Source organism: Leptonotus elevatus, chromosome 20 (genome assembly GCF_054856555.1).
Source record: "Leptonotus elevatus isolate MCC_2025b chromosome 20, RoL_Lele_1.0, whole genome shotgun sequence".
Lineage (NCBI taxonomy): Eukaryota > Metazoa > Chordata > Actinopteri > Syngnathiformes > Syngnathidae > Leptonotus > Leptonotus elevatus.
Genome location: NC_141258.1, coordinates 13383977 through 13410240, shown reverse-complemented (window position 1 = coordinate 13410240; position 26264 = coordinate 13383977). Strand labels below are relative to the sequence as shown.

General features: G+C 36.7%; 1 protein-coding gene across 4 annotated transcripts in view; it reads left to right on the top strand.

The window, feature by feature from the left end:
• The window catches only part of dnah9 (dynein, axonemal, heavy chain 9), a 180119-nt gene that overhangs the window by 21809 nt on the left and 132046 nt on the right, over nucleotides 1-26264 (top strand). For 3 of the 4 annotated variants that reach the window (XM_086064347.1, XM_086064346.1, XM_086064348.1), the window contains exons 19-32: nucleotides 53-214; nucleotides 880-1102; nucleotides 1222-1388; nucleotides 3401-3544; nucleotides 3685-3844; nucleotides 5160-5315; nucleotides 7290-7422; nucleotides 7504-7781; nucleotides 8106-8236; nucleotides 8370-8496; nucleotides 11511-11663; nucleotides 13904-14029; nucleotides 17398-17637; nucleotides 18368-18528. In XM_086064347.1, coding sequence (XP_085920473.1) covers nucleotides 53-214; nucleotides 880-1102; nucleotides 1222-1388; nucleotides 3401-3544; nucleotides 3685-3844; nucleotides 5160-5315; nucleotides 7290-7422; nucleotides 7504-7781; nucleotides 8106-8236; nucleotides 8370-8496; nucleotides 11511-11663; nucleotides 13904-14029; nucleotides 17398-17637; nucleotides 18368-18528 — 2361 coding nt within the window. Of the gene's footprint in view, nucleotides 1-52; nucleotides 215-879; nucleotides 1103-1221; nucleotides 1389-3400; nucleotides 3545-3684; nucleotides 3845-5159; nucleotides 5316-7289; nucleotides 7423-7503; nucleotides 7782-8105; nucleotides 8237-8369; nucleotides 8497-11510; nucleotides 11664-13903; nucleotides 14030-17397; nucleotides 17638-18367; nucleotides 18529-26264 lie in introns of those variants that run through there. The other variant, XM_086064349.1, reaches the window with a different exon arrangement.

The window sequence follows — 26264 nt, the reverse complement described above, 5'->3', positions numbered from 1 at the left end:
TATAGTAAAATATACATACAAATTTAATCATTTCACATTTTTTGTGATTTAGGTTTGAGAAGATCTATGAGGAGGTGCAAGATCTGGAATCAGTGTGTGTATTCCATGGCTGGATGCGTGTAAATGGCCACAGCATGAAGATTGCCCTGCTCAACATCATCAAGAAATGGAGTTTCATGTTCAAACAACACCTTATTGATCATATAACTAACAGGTGGAGCACAGTTTAACATACAATTCAACAATAATGCCATAGATTCTTACCGGGCTGACTTTTTAACCACAGCTCAGAAAACCATTTTAACTCATTCACTCCCAGCTATTGTCACTGAAGCAACCCCCTTCGCGCCCTTCGCTGACTGATTTTGCAAGGCCCACAGACTATTGTGTTCTATTGCTATAAAAACATGGAACCTACCAAAAGAAAGATTAGAGTCTCTTTCATCAGAAGCATATTTGTATCTGTTTTCGTTTTGCAAGAATTAACATTAGAATATGGCTACGTTTCATCATTATTCATAAATCTGTTTAAAAGTGGGGAAAAAAGCTTTTTGCAACATGGCTCTGGTTGATCTCTTATACTCTGCTGCCACCTGCTGGCCGTTTTTGTAATAACTACCATTGCTTCTACTGTTCTATTCAGCTCAGAGGCTGCATCAAAGCCTTCTGTATGCTCTAGCATAAAAAACAAAACAAAAACACTGACAATATTTAAAATAGAACATATTTATACGTTGTTGGGACCAAATGAGTTAATAATGTAGATGTTATCGCAACCAAGATCGTTGCAGATCATGTGACACTGCTGTGTTCTAGAATGTGATCGTAATATTGATCTAATAATTGATGAAATTCCCATTTCATGGTTCTATTTTGTAGTCTTTCAGGTCTTGAGAATTTCATCATCAAGGCTGAGACTGGCCTGGGTCAGCAAATAGCAGAAGGAGACTACGAATCCCTGGTGCGAGTCCTGGGCCACTTGCTGGCTGTCAAGGAGAGACAACACACAACAGATGTCATATTTGAACCGCTGCAACAAACCATTGCTTTGCTAAATGACTACGAGCAAGAACTCCCTGAGGTTGTACACAAGCAGTTAGAAGTGAGGATCCATTATTCCATCACCTCAAATTTATATGCCGCTGTCTTTTAGCTTTAATGGAACACTCTTTCTTAAAACAATTCATTATTCATATATCCGCTGTGCCAATCCATCTTCAGGAGTTGCCAGAAAAGTGGACCAATGTGAAAAAGAAGGCCATGCTAGTCAAACAGCAAGTGGCACCTCTGCAGGCCATTGAGGTGGCAAGTTTGCGAAGAAAGTGTGCTTCATTTGAAGTGGAGCAACACACCTTCAGGGAGCATTTTCGTAACAATGGACCCTTCAGGTAATAAAGACCTTTTTTGTAAAAAGACGTGCCCTCCTAGATAATGTAATGCATTGCACACTGTGGTTTAAAATTAATTACTTTTACACCAAGCCTCCAACTTAAATATCATCATATCATTTTATTATTAGAAATTAAAATTGAATTTGAAGGTGTATGTATGTATGTATGTATGTATGTATGCATGTATGTTAAGGTCTATCCTATCCTATTGGATGTGTTATATGTACACAGTATATCCTTTTTCTCCAACAGAATTTTTTTTTAAAAAGTTTTAAAATCGCGAGTCAATCTGGTGACCTGTGGTTGTATTGGATGCTGTCTTGTTGAAAGTTCAACATCTGTAAACAAGTTAATACACTAACCAGAAACGTACGCCAACTTCCTCGCTCCTAATGATCATCATGCTCCTTTTTTTTTTATTGTCTTCCAGGCCGGTAAAGGAAGCTTGCTGTGTGGTATACCTCTTGGTCCAATAGAACGCAATAATATTGTCTCATGTTGTTATTTCACCACACGTGTTTCACCTTTCTCCTGTTCCTTTTTTTTTTTTAAAGCAAGACCCCCGCCGGTAAAGAGCAGCTGCTTATGTTGTATACTTTTGGTTTCAAAGGGCGCAATAATATTATCCCACATTGTTTTAATTTTAATAAAAAATAAAATAAAATTATGTTTAAATAGTATATGTATATACTAGAGGTGTAAACATTAGTGTGTTAATTCAAAATTCCTTCAACGTCACTAATTTCTTAAACGTGCGATTAATGACCGCCCCTTACTTGGAAAGCCTGTACTTGGAGAATTCCAGTCGCAATGCAGCAGAAACGTCCATGTAAAAATTTAGCAGTAGTAAATTTAATAATAATGCATATATTTGTGAAGACTGGAATCAAATTGTATTGTACAATTTTAAAAATGTTCAGAATTTCACAAGTTATTTCATGTTAAAGATTGGATAATATGAAAAGAAAAATTCACTGAGCTGTCACCGTCCTACAAATGCAAATATGCCATCTAGTGGCACAAAAATGACCTCAACACAAATCAATAGCGCACTTGTTTTTTACAGTACAGTACATTTTCATTTTAACTCAATTTTATGAATTATTATGAAATTACTGTATCAATGACTAAAGGATGGAGCCATATTTCTACTATATTTTAGTTGAACATGCTTCCACTTTTATCAACAAGAGTATGTAAACTTAGAATTTTTTTTATAAATACATTTATTGTACATTTAGAACAGATATAAAATGTGTGATTAATCATGACTATTGAAGTCATGCGATTAATTACGATTAAAACATTTAATCGCCTGACACCCATAGTATATACAGTATATAATGTATATAATTTCATTTTATTTTATTTGTTTGATATTTTTCATTATTTTTTTATTTAATAAAATGTCATTTTAAAACAAAATTTAATATGTCTGGACTTACAAACAATTTGACTTACAAACAGTCTCTCAGATTCCATTGTGTTGTTTGTTTTAAAACAAAATTTAATATGTCTGGACTTACAAACAAGTTGATTTACAAACAGTCTCTCAGATTCCATTGTGTTTGTACGTAGGTCATATATACGTAATTGGGATGTTTGAGTAAAACATAAAGGCAATATATTTTGTGGTTGAGTACGGTATATTTGCACAAATGTCACCTTTCTCTGTGTTCTCACTCATAAAAGACTGCTATCTTGAGGCGCTCACATCTGACAAGGCTAATTTAATCTCACAATAATGATAATTAATTCTTTGGCCAGGCGCTTAGTCATAATATCTAATTGTCACATTAGTTATGTGTGTAATTGGTCTTCTAATAGCACAGTGATTACATCCCATTTATGTCTTGGAAGTCATATTTAATTGTAGTTTGCAATTCGTGATGAGGAAACTCGGTCTTGTTATGCTTGCACACAATTCCTGGATTGGCAGTCATACAGGACGTTATTATCAAAACAAGACCTGAACCAGGGTTAATATGAATCTGTTTGCATTCATTCAGATTTGACAGCAAGAATCCTCACCAGATGTTGGACACATTTCACTGGCAGATCCAGGAACAGGAGGCAGTGATGGCCTCCCTGGTGGAATCCGCCAGCTTGTTTGAGGTGACCGTCTCTGAATACAAACAGCTTTGCCAGTGCAGGTAAAAGACCCTAAGGAGGATAGAAAGCACAATTCTGAGTCAAATGTGGCACTAATGAGCAATTAAATCAGTGACCCTTATTTATATTCACACTCTGAATATGGTTGGATTCACTTTATCTCCTGTCGTTCATCCCTGAGGCGTGAGGTGGGCCTGTTGAAGGAGCTGTGGGACATGATCACTGTGGTGGATTCCAGCATGGCGGAATGGAAAATGATTCCCTGGAGGGAGATTCATGTGGAGGACATGGAGTTGGAGTGCAAACGCTTCTCAAAAGATATTCGAGGGTTGGATAAGGAGGTGAGGCAATAGAGAGGGGCGATAACACTGTGAGACTAATCTTATGGGTAATGTAACTTAAAGGTGGGAAAATAGGGGACTAGCAGAAATGACTTCCATTTCTCTGTAGTGTAGCTGCTACGAACAAATGGACATGAGACTATAGTATAGTCTCAGGTAGGATATCATACTAGCATGTAAGGCTACTATAATATCCTACTTAGCATGTAAAGGTGACCAATTTCCAGTCCCACAGTACTTACAATGACCAGTTACCAAATAGGTTTCCATTTCTTCTGGATCAACGACTACACGTAACATTGCAATATGTTGATTTTTTTTTTCAATCTGTGAAATACATAATCTGAATTGTAAAAGTATTCCATAGTATTTATTATTTACAAATATATTTTGATACTACAGTATACATATTTAATTAAGTTATCAGGATCACACCAAAAATATTGGAACATTTTTCAAATATTACTGACACATTATAGATCAATGAATGAATGTGTGAAATAATTAATAGGGAAAACTACATGCAATAGAGATCTGGATGTTGATGTCACACATCCCAAAATGGGCGTAAGCGCAGCCATTTTGGCAGCATAAAAAAACATGTCTGCCACTTTGATTAAAAGGCAAACGCCACACTTTAACAATGATTGACAGCTGTTGTGGACCAGCTGCCACAACGAGAAGAGGAAAAAAAAAGGATCGAGCATGCTCCAGGCTACCCAAAGAGGAACCAATGTGTAGCCAATGGAGCACTTTGTACATGGTGGCTAAATCAGTCAAAATCCAGTAAAACAGCCGGGGGTGAAGGGGGTTGCTTCAGTGCAAATGGCTGGGAGTGAAGAGTTAAGCTGAAATTGCTGCTTAGAAAAACAGAAAAATGTTTGAATCATCCGGCTTTCTGCTGGATTTTGAGAAGTCCTTTGACTATGAGGCAGACGTGTTAATCACATGCTTCACCACCCAGCAAGATGCCACTCATCACCAAAGTCACTCATGTAAAACGTTATGAAAGAAGAAACACTAGTGTAGGCTAAATAAGGCACGACATATCAATTGAAGCTACTAAATGTTCCCTCATTGTTTTGCACTCTGTAACTTCAATGATACAACTTCACCAGAAATAAAAGGTTGTTTTCTTGCCCTTCACAACAGATAATCAATAGACAACCACATTTGTTGTCTTGTTACTCATGGAGCTACTATTAGCTGAATTAAGCTATAGGCCTTTACCTGGAGGGTTTTTCCGTTTTATTTGGATAAACAAAACCAAAGTAGAATATTACAGGCTCGTATTGCTTTCTGGTGACACTTGTAGATGAGAGCGTGGGAGGCCTTCACAGGTTTGGACAGCAGGGTGAAGAACCTCCTCGTTTCCCTGCGGGCAGTGGCAGAGCTGCAGAACCCAGCTATACGAGTCAGACACTGGCATCAGTTAATGGCTGCGACTGGAGTTCGTTTCACCATGGACCAGGTTTGGAATTAATTCTTTTTTACGATCAATGATGATGTTCTTTAAAGACACTCTTTTCATTCGATAAACTACAATGAAACTATACCAATACAGTATTCAAAATATCTGGTATTTTTTTTTTCAAGGAATGTACACTGTTTTTGTGTGCATTGTAATATAATGTAATGTTTACATCCATGCTCCACTAGCAGTGCCGAAAATGTGTATTTGCGGAAATTGTAAAGATGCTAAACATTATTATCCTGAGTGTTTTTCTCTTCTGTCCGTGCCTTCCCTGTTTGCTTAACATGTAGTTGTTTCTACATGGTTTTGTCAGTCCTGCTTCATTTGTCAGCCAATCAGCTCTCTCCAGCCACTTGTGTCTTGTCCAGGTATGCCTTGTTGTCGCCATTGTGTTTGTGTTTATTTCTTGGCTTCTGTTCTCGGTTCATTGTCCTTTGTCATGTGTTCCATCAGGAGTGTTGCGTCTGTCCTCTGTGTGTTTCTTCAGTTTGTGGTTGAGGTGATGGTTGAAGTTCAATGGCATAACTCATCATCTCTAAGTGAAGGAGGTGTACTGTGTGAAGCAAACTGTTGTCACACCAGATACTGACTGGTACTTGGATTGGTTTGGAAAGTTCATTTTCTACACTAACTAGTTCAAAGTTAAGATCACAGATTTTAAAATTAACCAGTTCAGTTCATAGTTCACAATTAACTTTTTTTTAAAACTAAGTTCATTTATCCAAAAATAAACTAGTTCAGTTATTTATTTATTTTAGTTATACTTTAAATATAGCTTAAAAGAACAATGAGAGATGAAATTAGTACAAAAGTAATGTAAGAATACTGTACACTAAAATAAATAATGCATGACTTGACAATTTTTAAATAAAAAAACAAAAAATAGACAGATGGTTCCTGCACATGTTAACCTCTTAGGGGCAGTGTGGTGCCGTGCATGCATGGAGTACAATGGGATGGAAGAAGGTCACATTTGAGCTCTGTTAATACAAATAGTTTTTCACATCTTGGGGAAAAAATGTGTCTTTGAGTAGTGTTATCTTACCTGTGTGTATGTGTTTCCAAAGCGTTTTAGTGTGAATATCCGTTATCTGAAGGAATAGCACTCCCGAAGATGATGCCAATTTCCTGTTAGCATTTGAATGGGATCCTCCCTTCACTTTTAGCATTAGCGCTAGTTACATCAGGCAAGCTATCACTTTGTGATGACGTATATGCCTTGCAACCATTCGTCGCTGCTGGGTTGCCAGATGATGGCATTTCCTGCCTAATTAAGGCCAGTTCATGGTGTCTTTACTCTGGTTTTCTTACGAGAAAACCTGGCCACCTAGAAAAACTGCAAAACTGCATTCAAAGCCTTAGAATGAACTTTTTTTGGAAGCAAAAATGTACTGCGTTCAGTTCACGTTCGCCCAAAATATGAACGAGTTCAATGAACGAAAGTTAGTCTTGGATTATTTGGTGTGCATTTGCATGTGCGTGACTGTGCCCCTGTGGAAAAGTGGAGGGCAGGGTCACATTTAATCTATGTAAAGCAGTTTCAGTTGCATTGTATAACTTGTTAATGAGGATAATGATGTGGAGGTTGGGTGTAGAAAAAAAGTTACATCGTAGTTGCACCACACACCTCATTATTTTACACAAGGATAAAACAGGTTCAAAGTATTATTTAGAAAAGTGAAAAAGTTGACATTCAAATCTTTTTGCATCATTTATAGATGGCATGGCACAGTCACTGCTTTGAATAGTGTATATATTGTATATTCTTTCTGCATCCAAATTTTTCTGTTGTTGAGTCAACACAAAGCAAAACAGTTTTCCAAATCTTTCTGTTGTTGAGTCAACACAAAGCAAAACGTTTGTGCAATGTCTTGGGAATATTTTTCCCGTAAATATGTTTTCAAATTGTTCGGTCTTTGTGGCATTGGAATTTTGGATTAGCAATTTATGGGTACTTGGTTTTATGTGCAGGATACTACTCTGGCTGATCTGCTCCAACTTAACCTGCACTGTTTTGAGGAGGAGGTGAGAGGGATCGTCGACAAGGCTGTCAAAGAAATGGGAATGGAGAAAGTTATTTTGGAGCTAAACTCCACGTGGGCAGGTCCATCCTAAACTTCTACTATGGTTGTTTTAGCCTCTTTCCAAAGTATATCTATTTGACATGCCCCGTGATCTGTTCCAGGTATGCAGTTCCAATACGAGCCCCACCATCGTACCCAAATCCCCCTGCTGCGTTCAGACGGGGAGCTTATCGAGACACTGGAAGACAATCAGGTCCAGCTGCAGAACCTCATTTCTTCCAAGTACATTGCCCACTTCTTGGATGAAGTGTCATCTTGGCAGAGTAAGCTGTCTGTGGCCGACTCTGTCATCTCCATCTGGTTCGAGGTGCAACGGACATGGAGTCACCTGGAGAGCATCTTCATTGGCTCAGAAGACATTCGCTCACAGCTGCCTGAGGTTACTATGAGGTTACTCTTCACTTTGCATAGGTTATTCAACAGCAAGTATCTTTATGTTGCATGAGTGAATTACCAAAGCTCTATCACATTAGTATTTTGTCATTTAAACCCAGATAAAGTGATTCTTGTGTTTTTCAACCAAGAATACATTAATTGGCAAACATTGCTTGTTTTAGAGCCGGGGTGACTTGGCTTTTTAATTGCTCCCATGATGTCAAGGCTGAGCCTCTACCCAGATGTTTATTATTATACCTTTAATTCTCCCTCTCTCATGTGGAAAGCTAAATCCCCTGGCTGTACTCCCTTGTGGAATTTTCTGCAGGACTCTAAGCGCTTCGAAGGGATTGATGCCGATTTCAAAGTGTTGGCTAACTCAGTGCATCAAACGCCCAATGTTGTAGAGGCCACCAATAAACCTGGTCTGTTCGACAAACTGGAGAACATCCAGTGCAGGTGAGGAATAAGCCAATATGAATGGTTGTGTCTTCCTTGTTTTATCTGTTAAAATGCGCAGTGTGAATCAGGTTCACAGGTGCATGCACAAATATGCTCACTCTGTGTTGTTTCATTGTGTTTGCCTTTACAGGCTGGCCCTGTGTGAAAAAGCTTTGGCAGAGTATCTGGACATCAAGCGATTGGCCTTCCCTCGCTTTTACTTCATCTCTTCAGCCGATCTCTTAGACATTCTTTCTAATGGGACCAACCCACACCAGGTGGCTCCATTTTATTTCTTCTGAAAGTAATTATTTGTTTATGCAGTTCAGTCTGTTCCAAGTAATAGTAATAGCAGCATAGCAAACTTTGTGGTTTATGCAAGTTTTCAGGGAGGAAAAAATGGTTCACTGCAGCCTTTAAGATTTATGACTGAGCTTAGTGACATTATGAGACAATCATGCAGGTTATCACAGTGTAAAAAGTTAAGCTCTAATGTAAAAGTTGCTTTCATTACTACAAACCTCAATTCCATTGAAGACATTGTATAAAACACAAATAAAACAAATACAATAATTTGCAAATCCTATTCAACCTATTTTCAATAGAATACACTAAAAATACAAGGTATTTTTTGTTCAAACTGATTAATATTATTCACTTTTTGCAAACATTCTCTCTGTTTGCATTTCATGCCTGAAACATATTCCAAAAAAGCTAGGACGGGGAAAACAGAATACTAGAAAAATTGCTCAATGATCATAAAATAACACCTGTTTGAGGCGATTATTTTTTTTTAATCGGAATTAATCGCATGACTTTAATAGTTAACACACGATTAATCACAAATTGTATTTTTGTTCTAAATGTACAATAAAATCTACAATAAAGTTTTCATACTCTTGTTAACATGAAAGTGGATTTTTTTTTAAATAGAAATATGGCTGCATTTTTTAGTCGTTGATACAGCAATTTCATAATAATTCATAAAATTTAGTTAAAATTAAATAGATGTACTGTACACAACAAATGTGATATTGATTTGTATTGAGGTAATTTTTCTGCCACTAAATGGCATAATTTCCACAAATATATACATTACTATAATTTTATTTTATTTTTTTTATTAAAGAGGCGGTCATTAATCGCACGTTAAAATTTTTTGTGGCATTAAAGGAACTTTAAATTAACTCAAAAGTAACACACTCATTTTGACACCCCTAGTTTCAAACATTCCACAAGGGAATAATTTGAAACGGATAAGTGTTATGATTGGGTATGTACGAAGCATCCCCAAAAGGCTCAGTTGTTCACAAGCACAGATGGAGCAAGGTTTACCACTTTGTGAACAAATACTACAACATTTCTTCATGTAAAATTGCCAGAAATTCAGGGATTTCATCATGTACGGTCCATAATATAAAACATTAAACATACATAAAACATTAAGAAAATCTGGAAAAATCCTTGCACGTAAGCGGCAAGGCCAAAAACCAACATTTAATGCCTGTGCCTCAATCCTTCGGGTGGTACTGCATTAAAAACTGGCATCATTTTGTAAAGGATATCACCACGACTGATGCAAAGTGGAAAAGTGTGATGTGGTCTGACAAGTTAACCTTTCAATTTTTTTAGAAATCATGGATATCGTGTTCTTTAGGGCAAAAGAGGGGAAGTACAATGCAGATTCTTGGCACATTGAGAACGCAGTGAGAGTACTGTGATTGCAGCATCTCAGGCTTGACTGAGACGTGACTGCACGCAGACTTCGCTGACATTAGTGTGTTGCTACCTGACGGTACAGACAGAGAGACTTTTGACTCAAAGCAGTCAAAAGAAGGAAATGGCATTATGGTTGTTCTTTTTTGTTAGCGAGAGGTGGTGGAAGGAACATCTCTGCATTCTGGACATTGAACTGTTGAACTGGGAATATGTTCATATCATCCGCCAATTTAATTCTCTTCCGTCATTGTCACTATGTACATTCCACCATCTGCTACAGAGGTGCAGCTTGTGATACAATTCATGTAGCTGTTGCCAGGTTACAGAACCTGCACCCATATGCTCTCATCATCATCGTTTTAGTCACTGCAGTCTATACACTGTGCTGCTCACTTTTCATCGGTATGTCAGTTTGGACATTAAAACATTGTCTTCCTTTATGCAAACACCAGGAGGCCATACGACACTACAGCTCCCCCCACACTTGGATAGACCACCAAAATTTCCTGTCACCCCATAGATTAGGAAGTGGTGTCAGGTGACCAGGCAAGGGAAGCCAGGGGAATGGTAAGGGGCAAAGTGGAGGTGCAGGAGGTCTGTTAACTATTCAGAGCAATGGGGAGTGTGGAAGAAAAGGTATAAAAAAAAAAGAGCATACAGGCAGGATGGAATGGCTAGAGAAAGAGTCAGTGGTGATCTGAGACACAACACTAAAACCAGCCATGTGATATGGCTTGGATACGGCAGCAATGATCAAAAGACAAGAGTTGTTGACAAAGTTGAATATGCTGAGATTCTACTGTATTTAGGAGTGATGAGGTTGGAAGAAATCCGGAACAAGCTCACTTAAGGGACAACTAGAGAGCCAGATTAATGGTTTGGACAGAGGAGGGACACTGGATATGTCAGATGAAGGATGCTGGAATTGGAGCCACCCTGTACGGGGCAAAGAGGAAAACCAAAGAGGAGAATTGCGGTATTGACTTTATTGATCCCTTTGGGATGACTCCCTCTGAGAAATTTACGTTTCCAGCAGCAATGAGAACAGATAGGCATGCAGACAGGAAGCGCAAAATTTTTTAACATTTAAATTGATTAACACACACAAAATTCAATCATTAAATAAATAAGGTTATTGCACATTGAATAAAGTAAAGTGCCATTTTTCTGAAGTGTACTCTTGTTGTATCTGTATCCTTTATGCACCTGGCATCGACATTCCTTTTCTACAATAATTCTCAATTGGTTTAGCTTTTATCCCAGGACAGTTTGTCAGCAACGTTCTCGCAGTCAGCTTGTTGTAGTACCCCGAGCTTCCATGCTGAGGGGATGTTGCTCATGGTTTTGCAGCTGCCGGTCTCCACCGTCAAGACAGTTTTGCTACCCAATCCTGTCCAGAAGAAATTAAACTCTGTTCAACAGTATTTTCCATTCAATCTGTCTAAGAGAACACAAGCAGCACAATATGCCTTTCTAGTCAAAAACTATAATAAAACGTTTGCATAAAATAGCAGATAACTTAACTGCTTGTTTGTATCTTAAAGCTCGGCTTACTTTGTCTGTATTTTCACAGGTCCAAAGGCATCTGTCTAAACTATTTGACAACATGGCTAAACTGCGATTCGAAGCAGATGAAAAGGGGAATCCTTCTGAGACTGGTCTGGGCATGTATAGCAAAGAGGAGGAGTATGTCCCTTTTAATCAGTCCTGTGACTGCTCAGGACAGGTAAAATTGACTTCTGATGTTGTTTTCATGCCTTGTAAACTGCTTTTAGGCTGAATTAAAATTTGATTAAGCAATTACTACAAAATCGCCGTAGCTGTGACTGAATAAAATAACGATCAGAGACACACACACAATCACGATTAAAGACACACGCACACACATGTATGTGTATATATATATATATATGTATATATATACTGTAAATTAGGGGTGTCAGGTGATGACATTTTTTAATCGTAATTAATCGCATTACTTCAATAATTAACTCACGATTACTTACAAATGTTATATCTGTTGTGAATGTACAAGATGTACAATGTACTGTACTGTAAAAAAAAAAACTAGTGTGATATTGATTTGTGTTGGCCATTTTTCTGCAACTGGATGGCATCATTGCATTTGTAAGATGTTGGTGACAGCTCAGTGCATTTTTATTTTCAAATTAAGAGCTATCTAATCTTTAACATGAAGAAACTAATCTGAGAGACTGTTTGTAAGTCAAATTGTTTGTAAGTACAGACATTAAATTTTGTTTTAAAATGAAATTTTATTAAATAAAATAATAATGAAAAATATCAAACAAATACAATTAAGTGAAATTATATACATTATATACTGTATATATTAGGGGTGTCAGGCGATTAAATGTTTTAATCCTAATTAATCGCATGACTTCAATAGTTAACTCATGATTAATCACACATTTTATATCTGTTCTAAATGAACAATAAATGTATTTATAAAAAAAAAATCTAAGTTTACATACTCTTGTTGACAAAAGTGGAAACATGTTCAACTAAAATATAATAGAAATATGGCTCCATCCTTTAGTCATTGATACAGTAATTTCATAATAATTCATAAAATTGAGTTAAAATAAAAATGCACTGTACTGTAAAAAACGAGTGCGCTATTGATTTGTGTTGAGGTCATTTTTGTGCCACTAGATGTCAATCAATGTCACAAGAATAGAGGTGTTGGTTACACATGCCTTTCCCTGAAAAAAAACCCACTGGTTTGAGTGCTCTTGGAGTACCTACGTAAAATTAAGAGTTGCATGAAACTGCATAAGGTCATAACAATTTCCCTTAAAGCCTTGTCTTATGGTGCACTTGTGTGTGAATGGAGGTAACCAAAGTTTAGTTATTTGAAAGGAATACCCACCAGTGTGGAGCAAGAACAAGTTACAACACACCTAGTATATAAGAACCTCATCACACCTGTAAAGCATGATGGAGGAGCTTGGTGGTTTGGGGCTGCCTCGCTACCACAGGGTCTGTTGTCATTTGATGGAAAATAAAGAATTATCAATTATCAAGTATCTGCCAATTGAAGCTTAACAGAAAATGGTCGATGCAACAAAACAACAACCCAAAGGACATAAGAGTATCAAGTGAATGGCTCCAACAGAAAAAAATGTGCCTTCTGAAATAGTCCAGATAGAGGCAACTCAACCCGAGAGATTTACACCTGACATCCCCAAATCGTCAACAATTCTTCCTGACCGTTGTACTACAGCAAATGTTTGGTCAATGTTATTACTGTGAAAGGAGGCTCAGTTATTAACTCATTTACTCCCAGCCATTTTCACTGAAGCAACCTGGTTACTCCTGACTGTTTTACTGGATTTTGACTGATTTTGCAAAGCCCACAGAATATTGTGTTCTATTGCTATAAAAATCGGAACCTACCAAAAGCAAGATTAAAGTCTCTTCTTTGATTAGGAAAAACAAGTATTGTTGGCATTGGTATATAGCTGAATTTCATCATTATTCATAAACCTGTTCAAAACACTGGGGAAAAGAGCTTGTTGCAACATGGCCCTGGTTGAGCTCTTATACTCTGCTGCCACCTGCTGGCCGTTTTTCATAATAACTACCATTGCTTTAAGCGACCTCTTCAGGTCAGAGGCTGCATCAAAGATTTCTGTATGCTCATAAAAAACAAAAACAAACAAACATAAAAACAACGTATAAAAACTTTTTTGGGACCATGGCAATATTTAAAATATAACTATTTTATATGTTTTTGGGAGCAAATGCATTAAATACAAAGGTTCACATACTTTTTCCGACCTTTCCTGTGTGCATGTTGTGTTTAGTAAAATGGAAACATATAATTCATTTGGTATATGTTTAAGAGTTTTCTGTTATTTTGACTTATATGTTCAAATTTTATGAGTGATTATTCTGAAAGCCGGGCCATTCAAAAGGGTTTTTCTTGTGTTTGTGTTGTATAAGGTGGAGGTCTGGTTGAACCAGGTTCTGGACACCATGCGCTCCACTGTTCGTCATGAGATGACCGAGTCAGTCACCACCTATGAGGATAAACCGAGAGAGCAATGGTTGTTTGATTATCCAGCTCAGGTAAAATGACCAAGTGAAACGACACTGACAAAATTAGTAACACCTGCACAATCTAATGGGATACAATATTAATGTTGTGTCAAGCATTCTACTTTTACGGAAATATGTTTTGCTTGACAATGTCAGAAAGGTATTTTTTTTATCCCGCAAAGTGTTATGTAGATCTGATTAGATAATAAGGTTATGGTTGATGACCTCATTTTATGATGAAAATTACTTAATACCTTGCATCTAACAGGAATCAGAAGGATTGCTAGCAAAATGTATCGTCTAATATTGCTTAGTCATAAGTAGGGTAAGCAGTACAACAAGGGTCGTACCGTATTTTTGGGACTATAAAGTCACACTTTTTTTCATAGTTTGGCTGTTCCTGCATCTTATACTCAGCTTCAACTTCTATATATTAAAATCAGAGCTCGGACTCAAAGCCAAAATCCCCATTCCCTAATCTTGTTGATGACAGTGAATGAATGGTCACGCGTGCTACATTTCAGAAGGTGGTTTAATGCACAAAAGGTATTTGCCAACCGCCCAAAGAAAGTAGAAGGAATGGAAGAAGATTAAGAAGAAGTAATCATAGCAATGTAAGGATGTAATGTGTGACATATGTCGTTACTTTGCCACCGCCTCTCACGGCAAAACAAACTAAGGGACCATCTCACCAGCTAGCGTGCTAGTTTAGCATGTGACATCTGCCACAACAAGGATTTACCTTTTACAGCACCTAAAGTTAAATAACCAACCAGGATTCTACCTTTGGCCACAATACGCCGCAGGATTCTATATCAGGTAAGCCATTTTAAACTAAAAAGAAAAACGTTTCTGTAGTAGAAGCAGAAATTTCAAATCCAATTGGGATTCGTTCGCTTTAGCACCATTAGGGAGCAGATATATTGGGTGACAATCCGAGTGCTCTTCTTGGTCTCGGTTTTTGTAAAATAAATGTATATTGTCCAGTTGTCTTAAATATGTTTTTAAAAATAATTATTATTCATGATGCATTTTTTGACTGGTGAAACTTAAACTCCAGTGCAACTTCTAGTCTCTTTCAGGTTAAAGACTAAGTAAGAAATGTAAGACTTTAGACTACTAAAATGCATTGGACCTTTGACAAACCCCAGCTTTGCTGAAATAGCAATGCTTATTAATGTAAAATGTAAATTAAAAGAGGGGAGAGTAACGGCTTATTTGCATGAGATTGAGAGTAACTCAGTCAAAACAGATTAATTTCAAGAGATCTGTAAAACAGGATGAAAGGTGTGCCGAATGTTTGATTCTTGATTTCTTTGGACCAAAGTATATTACAGATGTTTTATTAAGAAGATACCTGAGACTTGCTTCAACTTCTAAAATCTTAGCCAAACACCTAAGAAATTATAATGTTAATAATGAAAAAAGTATACGGTAATTAAATATAATGAAAGGAAGGTATACAATATCATCCATCCAGCCATTTCGAAGCTGGAACCAATCCCAGCTGACTTTGGGTGAGAGCCAGTACAGTATACCCTACACTGAGTGCCAGTCACTCACAGGGCTTTTATATAAACATCTCCTACAAAATGTGAATAATTAAACACGGGGGAAGAGTTTCGAAAGTAAGTAAAGTCTATTTCAATAATTGTGTGTGGTTGATTATTTTTTATTTTTTTTACCAAGTACGTTTTTTCAGCAAGTGTGCAAAAAAGGGTACTGTAAAACCTAAATACTGTGTCACCATTTCACAGCAAAATATTGTCGCTTCAAGTATCAGAAACATTTTGTCATCATCAAACCTAATCAGGGCGCTTCACCTAGTTGTCATCTTATCAAGACACCTTGTTGGAGAAATGCCAAACTTGTGTCTAATTACTCCAATTGCTTTTCAGATAATTACACCTGCTGCATTATATTGTCTTTTATCTGTACCCATATTGGCTTTTAACGGCATTGTTTTTAGTGATATCGATGTAAGAACAATAATGTGAATGTCTGTACATGTGATGTGTAACCTTCAGACTAATCTATAAGATGGTCATGGAAAGTAAGTGCTCATCACGCTTACCATTTTAATGCTGACCTCAAAATAGAAATGGCTTCTTGAGTTAATTATGTGACCCCACTAAAAAACAGAATGAGTTAGCGACTATTTTATGATGTGATTAATTTGCATCCTTACTAACAAGAACACTTCTGCCCTTTTCTTTGGCCAATTTTTAATTCAGGAAAGCATGATTTATGAATACAAATTTGCATCAGATGACTTATTTTTGCATGACAAGAATGTTACTCAAATGACATTCTCCAGCCATTAGATGCGTTAACTTTTGTATGGTAAGTGCTTGACAAAAATATTGGTTGGTGTGAGTGTGATATAAATAAATGCTTCATAATAAAAGTGACGTTGAACTTAATTATGCTCATAGATCACAAGTGAATTCAATAAGAAAGAGAATTAGGGCCAGTGAAGAGAAAAATAAAAGTGTAGAAAAGGCAGGATTCTCACTTTGTTCTCAGAATACTGTCTTTGAAGTGAGAATTCTGACTTTTATCTCAGAATTCTGACTTTTATCTCAGAATTCTGACTTTAAAGTGAGAATTGTGAAAGTGAATGTTCAATTTAAAGTGCTAATTCTCACTTTAATCTCAGAATTCTAATTTTACAGTGAGAATTCTGACTTTAATCTCAGAATTCTGTCTTTGCAGTGAGAATTCTGACTTAATCTCAGAATGCTCACTTTAAAGTGAATTCTCATTTTAAAGTGCTAATTCTCACTTTAATCTCAGAATTCTGACTTTAAAGTGAGACTTCTAACTTTGTGACATAGAGCTATGAATTGTGGGGGGAAGTCAGAAAGTCAGAATTCTGAGAATGAAGTCAGAATTCTCACTTTAAAGTCAGAATTGTGAGAATAAAGTCAGAATTGTGAGAATAAATTCAGAATCCTAACAACCTTTTTTTTTCTCTCTTCTCAATCATTTTCCGTAGTGAACAGTGTGGAGACAAATCAAGTATTTTTTCCCCAGTTAGCAGCAATCAAATCTTTGCTTTGAATGTTGAACCAGAAGGAAATCAAATACCTTGTAGGGACAAATGCCACCACGTGGTAGCATTTATTGAGGCTACCTTCCCAAAAGGCTCATATAAACGCACACGATTGGATGCTATTAACTTTGCCTGGAATGAAGAAAAGTTGTAAAAGCAACATTTTTACATATGAAGCATATGGACATATACATTATGTTCATATAAACTGTGTCTATTTTTGGCTCATCTCCCACTTGCATGTTTCACCTTCAGTTGCTATGTTTTAAAATCACACGGAAGTGGAAGCTTTATCAAACACAGTTTTCTCTCAAAGTCATAATGTTTTAACGTCTGCTATCAGGTGGCTCTTACCTGCAATCAGATCTGGTGGACATCTGACGTGGGAATGGCTTTCGCCCGTCTGCAAGAAGGCAACGACAGCGCTCTAAAGGAGTATTATAAGAAACAGGTGTCGCAGCTTAACACTCTCATTTCCATGCTGATTGGCCAGCTTTCGCCTGGAGATCGGCAGAAGGTCATGACCATCTGCACTATCGACGTCCACGCCAGAGATGTGGTTGCCAAGATGATTGCACAGAAGGTGAAGTGTAGCAAGTTAAGAGGAAAATTAGAATATGTTTAGGGTTTGACCTTACTGTTGTTTTCCCCTTATTATCAAATCTTCAGAATAAGTGGAACAATTTTTTATGGACTGATTTAAGCAAAACAATAAATAAATAAAATAAAATAAAACATATTTTCGAGTCTCAGGGCCACAGACGACAGAGCCCCAAATCAGGAAATTTCCAGCCACAGTACACAGAGAATCACAATGGAGCAAGCATCACTGGGTCTATTTATAGCATATCAGGGATCATAGATCCGTTTGAATAAATCACAATACTTGGCAAGGTCACATAGCCTTACCGTGTTCCGAAAAGGAAATGCCCTTGAATTGGCTCTTTTAACAAGACAACAACCCAAACTCACTCATAAACAAGTACGATATTGATTCCAGGCCAACAAGATTATCGCTGTGGAGTGGAGAATCCAATAGAGAACTTCTCAGAAATGGTGGTTATACAAGTAAATATTAGTTCAGTTATTCAGAGAAAAGCACTTGTTTTTTTTTCCGTTTGTTAATAAATATTTGAGTCCTTAACGCAGAACTGAGACACTACTGTTTCCCTACTGTATCATATCATATTATTACTCCTACATACACAATATATTCACTTAGGGTACAACATGTTATTAGAGACATAATTAGACTGAGGGCTAATACAATATGATTTGGGACTTTTCCACTAACTTTTTTACTTGATTTTCAGGTGGAGAATTCTCAGGCATTTGTGTGGCTTTCACAGCTGAGACACCGTTGGGATGAGAAGGAGAGGCATTGTTTTGCAAATATCTGTGATGCACAATTCTGCTACTCCTATGAATATCTGGGCAACACGCCACGACTAGTCATCACACCTCTAACAGACAGGTACATTTTTGTCATGTATTTAATCTTACCATCTATTTTACATGTTTTTTTTTTACTCAAGACATTAATTGAATATGAAATTCAACTGTTCAGCCTGGGTCAAATATGGTTGTCCATTCAATTTCAATGAATTGTTTCAAATTAGCACCTATGAACATAAAAAAAAAAAATAATAATAAATAATAATATTCACCTAAATGATAAAGGATATGATACTTGGTTAATCGAGAAAAGTACAAAAAATTGTTAAAATGTAATATTAACCTAAATATTCCAAGTGAATATTTTATGATTTTTATTTCCTGTTTCAGAATTGAAAGATATTATTTAATGTTGTTTTGACAGGGAAATATACAGTGTGTGTGTGTGTGTGTGTATATATATATATATATATATATATATAGATATATATATATAATCAGAATCTTGAACCCATCAAGGTGTGAAGGTTAATGTACATTATTATTATTAATAATAATAATATATTTATTTGTTTACGATCAGATGACATATTTAATCGAAGCTATGAATATTTGGCAGAGGAAATCAATCTGATCAAGAAGAATAATAATATTGTGCGCAATCTGTCATGCAAATACTTCTTCAGTGAGAAAAGAAACCGAAAAACGTGACAAACACATTTACTGTAGTTTTACCTCTTCTAAAGCAATATAAACATCATGTCAACATACTGTACTACTTTCGCAATTACATCCAACATCTACAATGTATTCTAGAGACTCGTGTTGTTATTGTTATGTTTGCCGTCTTGTGGATTATACCATGTTTAAACAATATCACTGAATAAATGAGTCTGGAACATCTCCCAAGGCAATTACTTTATCACAAGGCTACAATATACTGCACTGTTGTTGCTGTTGCATTTTCTGGTCAGTAAAAATCTTTGGTAGATACATTATAACAAGACAAACAGATTCCAGTAATCTTCTTTTGGATCACAGCAGAAATCCATGGCAAGCAAAAGCTTGAGGATTGACTCACCTGGGGAACTTGACCAACGATTAGTTTTTTCCTAGCACATGTTTCAACAGAATTCCTGATAAAGTTTTAACAACACAGAGATGAATACCTGCCTGCAGAGCCATTTGGCAAACTGCAGAATGTGATTATGCATCTGTAGATCTGCCAGATTGACCGGTATTCCATTTGAAGCCAGAACAAAGCAGAAACAATGGGCTTTGATAGCCAGATCAGCAGGCTTTGTCACAAGAATTCAACATATGCTGCATGCCCTTGCTGGGAGCCACAATGTTCATTTTGATAATGGACAAAGGGTTAAGGGGCATTTTGTCTCAAGCTTTAATCTATGACTTGAGAAACAGCGAAAGCATTTTTGCTGCATTGCTGTCCAGTGAAAACATGTACCCCGTAGTATCTCTAAAACCATCATTCTTCACGCAACCCTTACAATTTAGACATACACTACATCCTATGAATTTAGTTTATATTTATTTATTTATTTATTTATTTTATAGGGCCAGCACCTTCAACAGAACGGTATGGTAGTGATGCAATGATACATTTCCATTCTACCTGACTTTCTAAAATTTATGAAAAAACAATTAAAGACCATTTTACTCAGACAACTTCTCAAAGGTGTTCCACATGGTAATACTTGGTCCAACACTTTTTACCCTTTACATCAACAATATAGCCCATGCAATGCAATAACTCTCTTGCCAATTTGTACAATAACACAATTATTTACACCTCTAACTCAATGTTTAAAAAAAAAAATGAACCACTTTGTTTCAAAAGTCCGCACTTACCTGTCTCATCCCAATATCATTGTCAATATGAGAGGTATACTATACAATAAGTCACATTGTACACTTTGCTGTTTATGTATTTGTATTTGCTTGTGCTGTGCATTTTCTTACTCGAATGTCTACTGCTAGGTTGACATTGCAAATGAGAATATGTTCTCAGTTACCTTATCCAGATAAAAACAAATAGATTAAATGAATAATTCAACACAATAAATAAATACTGAACAAGTATACTGTCAACTCAACCACAATTGTGCACATGCATTTGTTTTGAGGTTTTTGTGTGAGACTGCATGACAAAGTATATGCATTTTACTTTATGGTGACCTTTTGATGTAATGTTAATGTTAGTATTTGTTTGTTATTCTGTCGGTATTAAAGCTCTCTGTTCAATCCTGATGGAAAATGTCCGTTGAAAATGGATATTGTTTGCATTTAATGTTTCACATTGTCAAACAAAAGCATCCCTTTATTAAACATGAGCCACAGTATCTGCTAAGCCAGCCTTCTTGAAACCGATAGCTATTTCTTGGGTACCGGTGGGTGCCAGTTAATGCAAACTGCAACCAGTTTGATACACCCTTTGAAATAACAAATTTGCTCAAATCACCTTCTCTATGTTGTCATTGTCTCAATAATTATCAATGATCATTTAACAAGGTAGGAAACAGATAAATATCATTATCCCTATAAAGCCAAACGTATCATGTTAAATACAAGACATTTTGAGCCCTCTATTTCATGAGTATAATATTTTTTCCCCCATTAAAACCCTGACATATATGATCTGACACATGCATTGCACGGATAATCCATTAGAGGGCAGTATCACCCAGCTGATGGCTTTTCCAGCGACTTTGCAAGATCGCCACAATTGAGAAAGGAGAGACACCTATGCTTATTAATAGTGGGAAATGTTCTTTCTGATTTTTTAAATACTAATATGTTTGATATATCTGTTTATTCTTACTTTTGACAGTTATAAATGTACGAATTTAAAGCATTGTGACCGGATGTGTCAAATATGACACAAATCAAAAGTCATATGTGGAGGTTGATTTTTCTTTTTCTTTTTTCCCAAAAGGACCAATAAATACAAAGAAGCAAAATTTTCTCTCATATATTTCATGGTTCACGCTTTAGAGGAATATGCAACAATGTATTTTTACAACATTTTATCTCTGCAAATGTTTACATTTTTTATTTCAAATGATCACTTATATGCATACCACTACTATGTTCCATTTTCACTAGCTACAAACAATGACAAGCTGAGCTATTTTTAGAACAGGCCCACAGGCTACTAATGTGGTCCTTGGGGGCAGTGACACCTGACCTAACTTAGAGTATGTATAATGAAATAGTTTATTTCAGTTCCTGCCACACTGGCCAAGCAGACTACAGTACTGTCAGCAATAACTTGGGAATGCTGCAGCAGTATCATTAGACTAAAGGAATCAGTCTCTTCAATCAATAACAGCAGGAATGATATTGGCACCATGTGTGCATCAATATTTACTGCAGGAGTGTGCGAGCCGCAGCATTATGTCAGGAATATCTAACTTACACACAAAGCAGATGCAGAGAAATAGGAGTAGAAGGGTAATTCACGGCGACAGACTGATTTATGGAGCTTTCTTTTGAAATGTACTTAAAAGCAGCCAAAGTCCAGCTTCTGAGATGACAGAATGTGAGATTTCTGCACATATTTCATGGGACTGCCACAAAGCCTGTTGGCACTCACATTTGGTTGATACACTGTCTACAGATGGGATCATTTGTCTTCTCCCATTTTCTGTCTCTGTTGACGTGTTCCAATATTTCCCTTCGTCCATACATCATTTATTAACCAGCAACTCATTAAAATCACTGCTCCACTGTTATTGAAAGAAAGCCATTGTGTTTATCACCCTAATCGATAATGTGTTGATTGTCTCCATCATTTCACATCCATGCTGCTGCTGATTTTATTGATATTAAATTGGTTGACTGTTTGTTAGTCCCGTCAGGTCACGTTGGAGAATAAATCACTGCTATTGTTAATCAGCCTCTATGCTAATCAAAGCACAGAAGCTGATTCTATTATCATATAATGAGGTTATGCACAATGCCTGCTTAGCAAACACGGGGAAATGTTACTGCTCATAAGAATGCAAATGTCAGCAGTTTGTTATTTGTACTGACATGGCTGGATTGGAAATTGAACTTTTTCTTCATATGACTAAATGCACGTTTCTACATCAATATTTTAAAAGGAACCTCACCATTTTACTTCAAGGATTATATTGGGACAGTTGAATTGCGCTGTTATAGAAGCTTATCATAGAAGTTGCTATCCCATTCTAAATTCATGGGCTTCCATATGGAGTTGGTCCTCTCAGCTAAAACAGCTTTCACTCTTCTAAGATTTTGGAGTGTCTCTGTAGTGTGTTGTCCAATCATCCAAAAGAACATTTGTGAAATCATATACTGATGTTGAACAAGAGGGCTTGGGCTTTCAATTGCTGTTCTAGTTCATCTCAAAAGTGTTTGTTGGATTTGAAAAGCTTAAAGCCAGTCATGTTACTGTATTTTTTACCAGAATCAATTCACACCAGTGCAAGTTTAGCGCAAAGCACTGATGGAGTGAGATGGATGGCGTTTTCTTTCTTTTGGTATTTGCACAAGCAGAATTGGGCATAATGGAGTGTTTTTGCCATTTTGCACCATTGTGGAATGGAACGTAGCCTTTTACTGGCCAATCGTGTCGGCATTCCTCATTCCTCAATTGCAGAATCGCCTTGCACCTACAGTAGTTGTGCCGCGTGGTCAGGGCGGTGCTATTAAGATGATAATTATTATTTATTTATATTATTATTATTTGTTGAATGAATTGATTTCCAAAATAATTCAGAGGTATTGTCCCACGTTGTCATCTTTATGAATGAAATTTGATAACATCCACCACATGTCCACGGAGCACGTCAAATCGGTCTGCCTAAGCCTTGATGAAATCCACCAAAATCCTGTTACACTGTAAAAATTATAACTCTGCTTAAACAAAAAAAATAATGATGTCCAGATATCACATCTAAAATATTTGACTTCACAGAAACTAAATTGAGTAACTTGAACCGACCTTAAGTTTTTGCCTTGATCCAAATTATTTTCTTAACATTTTAGTTACTGAACCAAACTAATTCATTTACTTTAAACTGAATCAACATATTCACTTTGACACCAGTTAAATAGTTTATGTATAACCAAATAATATTTCTCGCATTTTATAAAGTTAAATGGAACCACGACTATAATGACAAGTTTGCTTATTTATTTGGTTGTTACTAACATAACTATGAGTTTCATTTTTCAAAAATCATTTCCAGTTGAATACATTTTGTAGAAACTTTATTTGGACGTACGCTGCCATTGTCTTTTACGCATTTAGTGCATAGTGATGTTGAACGGCGGTGGCTCTCTGCCGAGCAATGTAAAACACCTATAAAGAAAGCAAGGTAAGTCTCCATAGCGTTCATGAAGGCACGTTCAAAACTCTTGAATGCGTCTGGTGAATGACGAGAGCACGGCATGGGGGAGGGTGACTCTCCCGATCGCATGTTGTTTCTTCAGGAACGCTACGAGGCCTACCTTGCTTTCTTTATAGGCGTTTCACATTGCTCAACAGACAGCCAGCCGCCATTCTATGTCACTATGCACTGAGTGCGTTGCGACTTAAATAACAATGGCGGCGTACGTCCGAATAAAGTTTCTACAAAATGTAATAAACTGGAAATGATTTTTGAAAAATGGATCTCATAGTTATGTTAGTAACAACCTAATAAACAATATAGAGCAAACTTGTCATGACAGTCGGGGTTCCTTTTAAAGGTTGAAGTACCACTGATTGACACGCCCATCTAAGTGGGGTGAAATTCATTCTCTGCATTTGACCCATCCCCTGAGGGAGCGGTGAGCAGCAGCTGGGGCTTGCGCTCGGGGATCATTTGGTGATCTAACCCCTCAATTCAATTCCAACCCATAATGCTGACTGTCAAGCAGGGAGGCAAATGGGTACCATTTTTATAGACTTTTGGTATGATCCGGCCGGTTATTTAACCCACGACCTCCCATCCCAGGGTCGACGCTATCCCCCTAGTCCACTGAGCTGGTTTAGTTTATTTGACAAAATAAAAATTTGTATTGCATCTTTTAAACGAAGGAAATATATACCTACCCAACACATTAGACTCAAAATATATTTATTAATCTTAAAACATGAGCCATACGCAATATATGAACTATAGCTGAGGTGAGGATGGAGAGTGAAGAGGAGAAAGAAGATGATGGAGAAGGCATAATATCCCATGGGCAGTCTTTCAAAAAATGTCAGAAACAACAACAAAAAAACAGATTGTCTAACATGTAAACACACATGGTAACAGGCCGACAATCTGAGCTGTAATTAAACAATATCAAATGAAAGACTGCTTTCTGAAAGCAGTTGACCCTCAAACTACCAAATCAGTGTAGTCTACTATCTCTGTTCACACAATGCACAATGGAGTCCCAATAATGGTAGACTAGACATAAAGCTAGCCTAAACGAAACCAATCTAGACAAAACTAATGAAAATTGAGATGAGCTTGACGTTCGCCTGTCTATGAAAATAGAGCCGCAAGTGTATTGCTGTATATTTGTGAATTTACTTAAATTATTTGTGAATCTAATTACAGAAACAAAGTGTTAATAAAACAAAACAAACAGATCACTCTATGATTCCAAAATAAGAAAAAGTGTTAATAGATAACTCTTCTGGGTACTAATTTCTCCACTGGGTACTATTCTAGCCAGTGGCGTGCACAGAGATTTTGGGGGGCAAGTGCTCCGAGAGGAAAAAAAGGGCGCTTTTGTGCACAAGGAATATACCTTACTGACAATTCCAAAATGACGTCAGCCGATATTAGCCACCTAGTTTAAAATGCTATATGCTAATTCAATAATAGATAACGTAAGTAAGCTCTCTGTGATCCGTGCATTGAAAAGCGTTGGACTTTGGATTGTTGTAATTTGATTTGTGAGGATTATTTTGATTTCAAAATGTGATGAGATGTTGTTTGTTTGATAGTCACAGGAAAAAGCATTACAATCTGCCGTTTGTTTTCATCGTATAAAGGAAGCATTTGCATTGTGTTGCATTGTGGACATCAGAAATGCCTGGATGTTCGGAAATGTCAATAGAAGTTTTTAAATAAACATTACACACACATAATAATAATTAATAATACCCCACAGCTAGTTTTAATAACAGCCTATTATGGCAACATGACTGCAAGACTTGTAGCATAGAAATAACTTACAGTTATGGTTTATACGAAATAATAGCTAATAATTTAGCTAATAATAGCTTCATGCCTGCTGATTTAGTACAAACAAAAAAAAGAAGAAGATTTTTTTCAATACAATTAACCTTAAGGAGCAAATCAATATTAAAATGGGATCTTGAAAATGTGCTAAATTCTAGTTAACATGACTCTCTCTGGCCTTGACTCTGAGTCTGACATTTCATCTTCATGCGTCTTTGATTTCATCCAAGAGAGCAGAGAGATGCTTCCCTTGACTGCGTGCTGTAGTTCCTTTTCTTTCTCCCTTTTCAGCCTTTCCTTTCTAGGCATTATGCTACAATTACTAAATAAATAGACCAGTTGTAACCAAACAGACCAATGGCATGAGAATGAATAAGACTGACTGTTGTCATTACAAGAAGGCAAAAGGGTATTTTTCACAGGCAATTGACAATTCCAAACATCCGGGCATTTCTGATATTTCCACAGTGCAACTCAATGCAAATGCTTCGACCACCAATGACGTATTGGATTGTTTTTGCTTGTGACTACTAGCATAATACAAACCAGACACAAACAACATTTCATCACATTTTGAAGTCAAAATAATCCCCACAAATCAAAT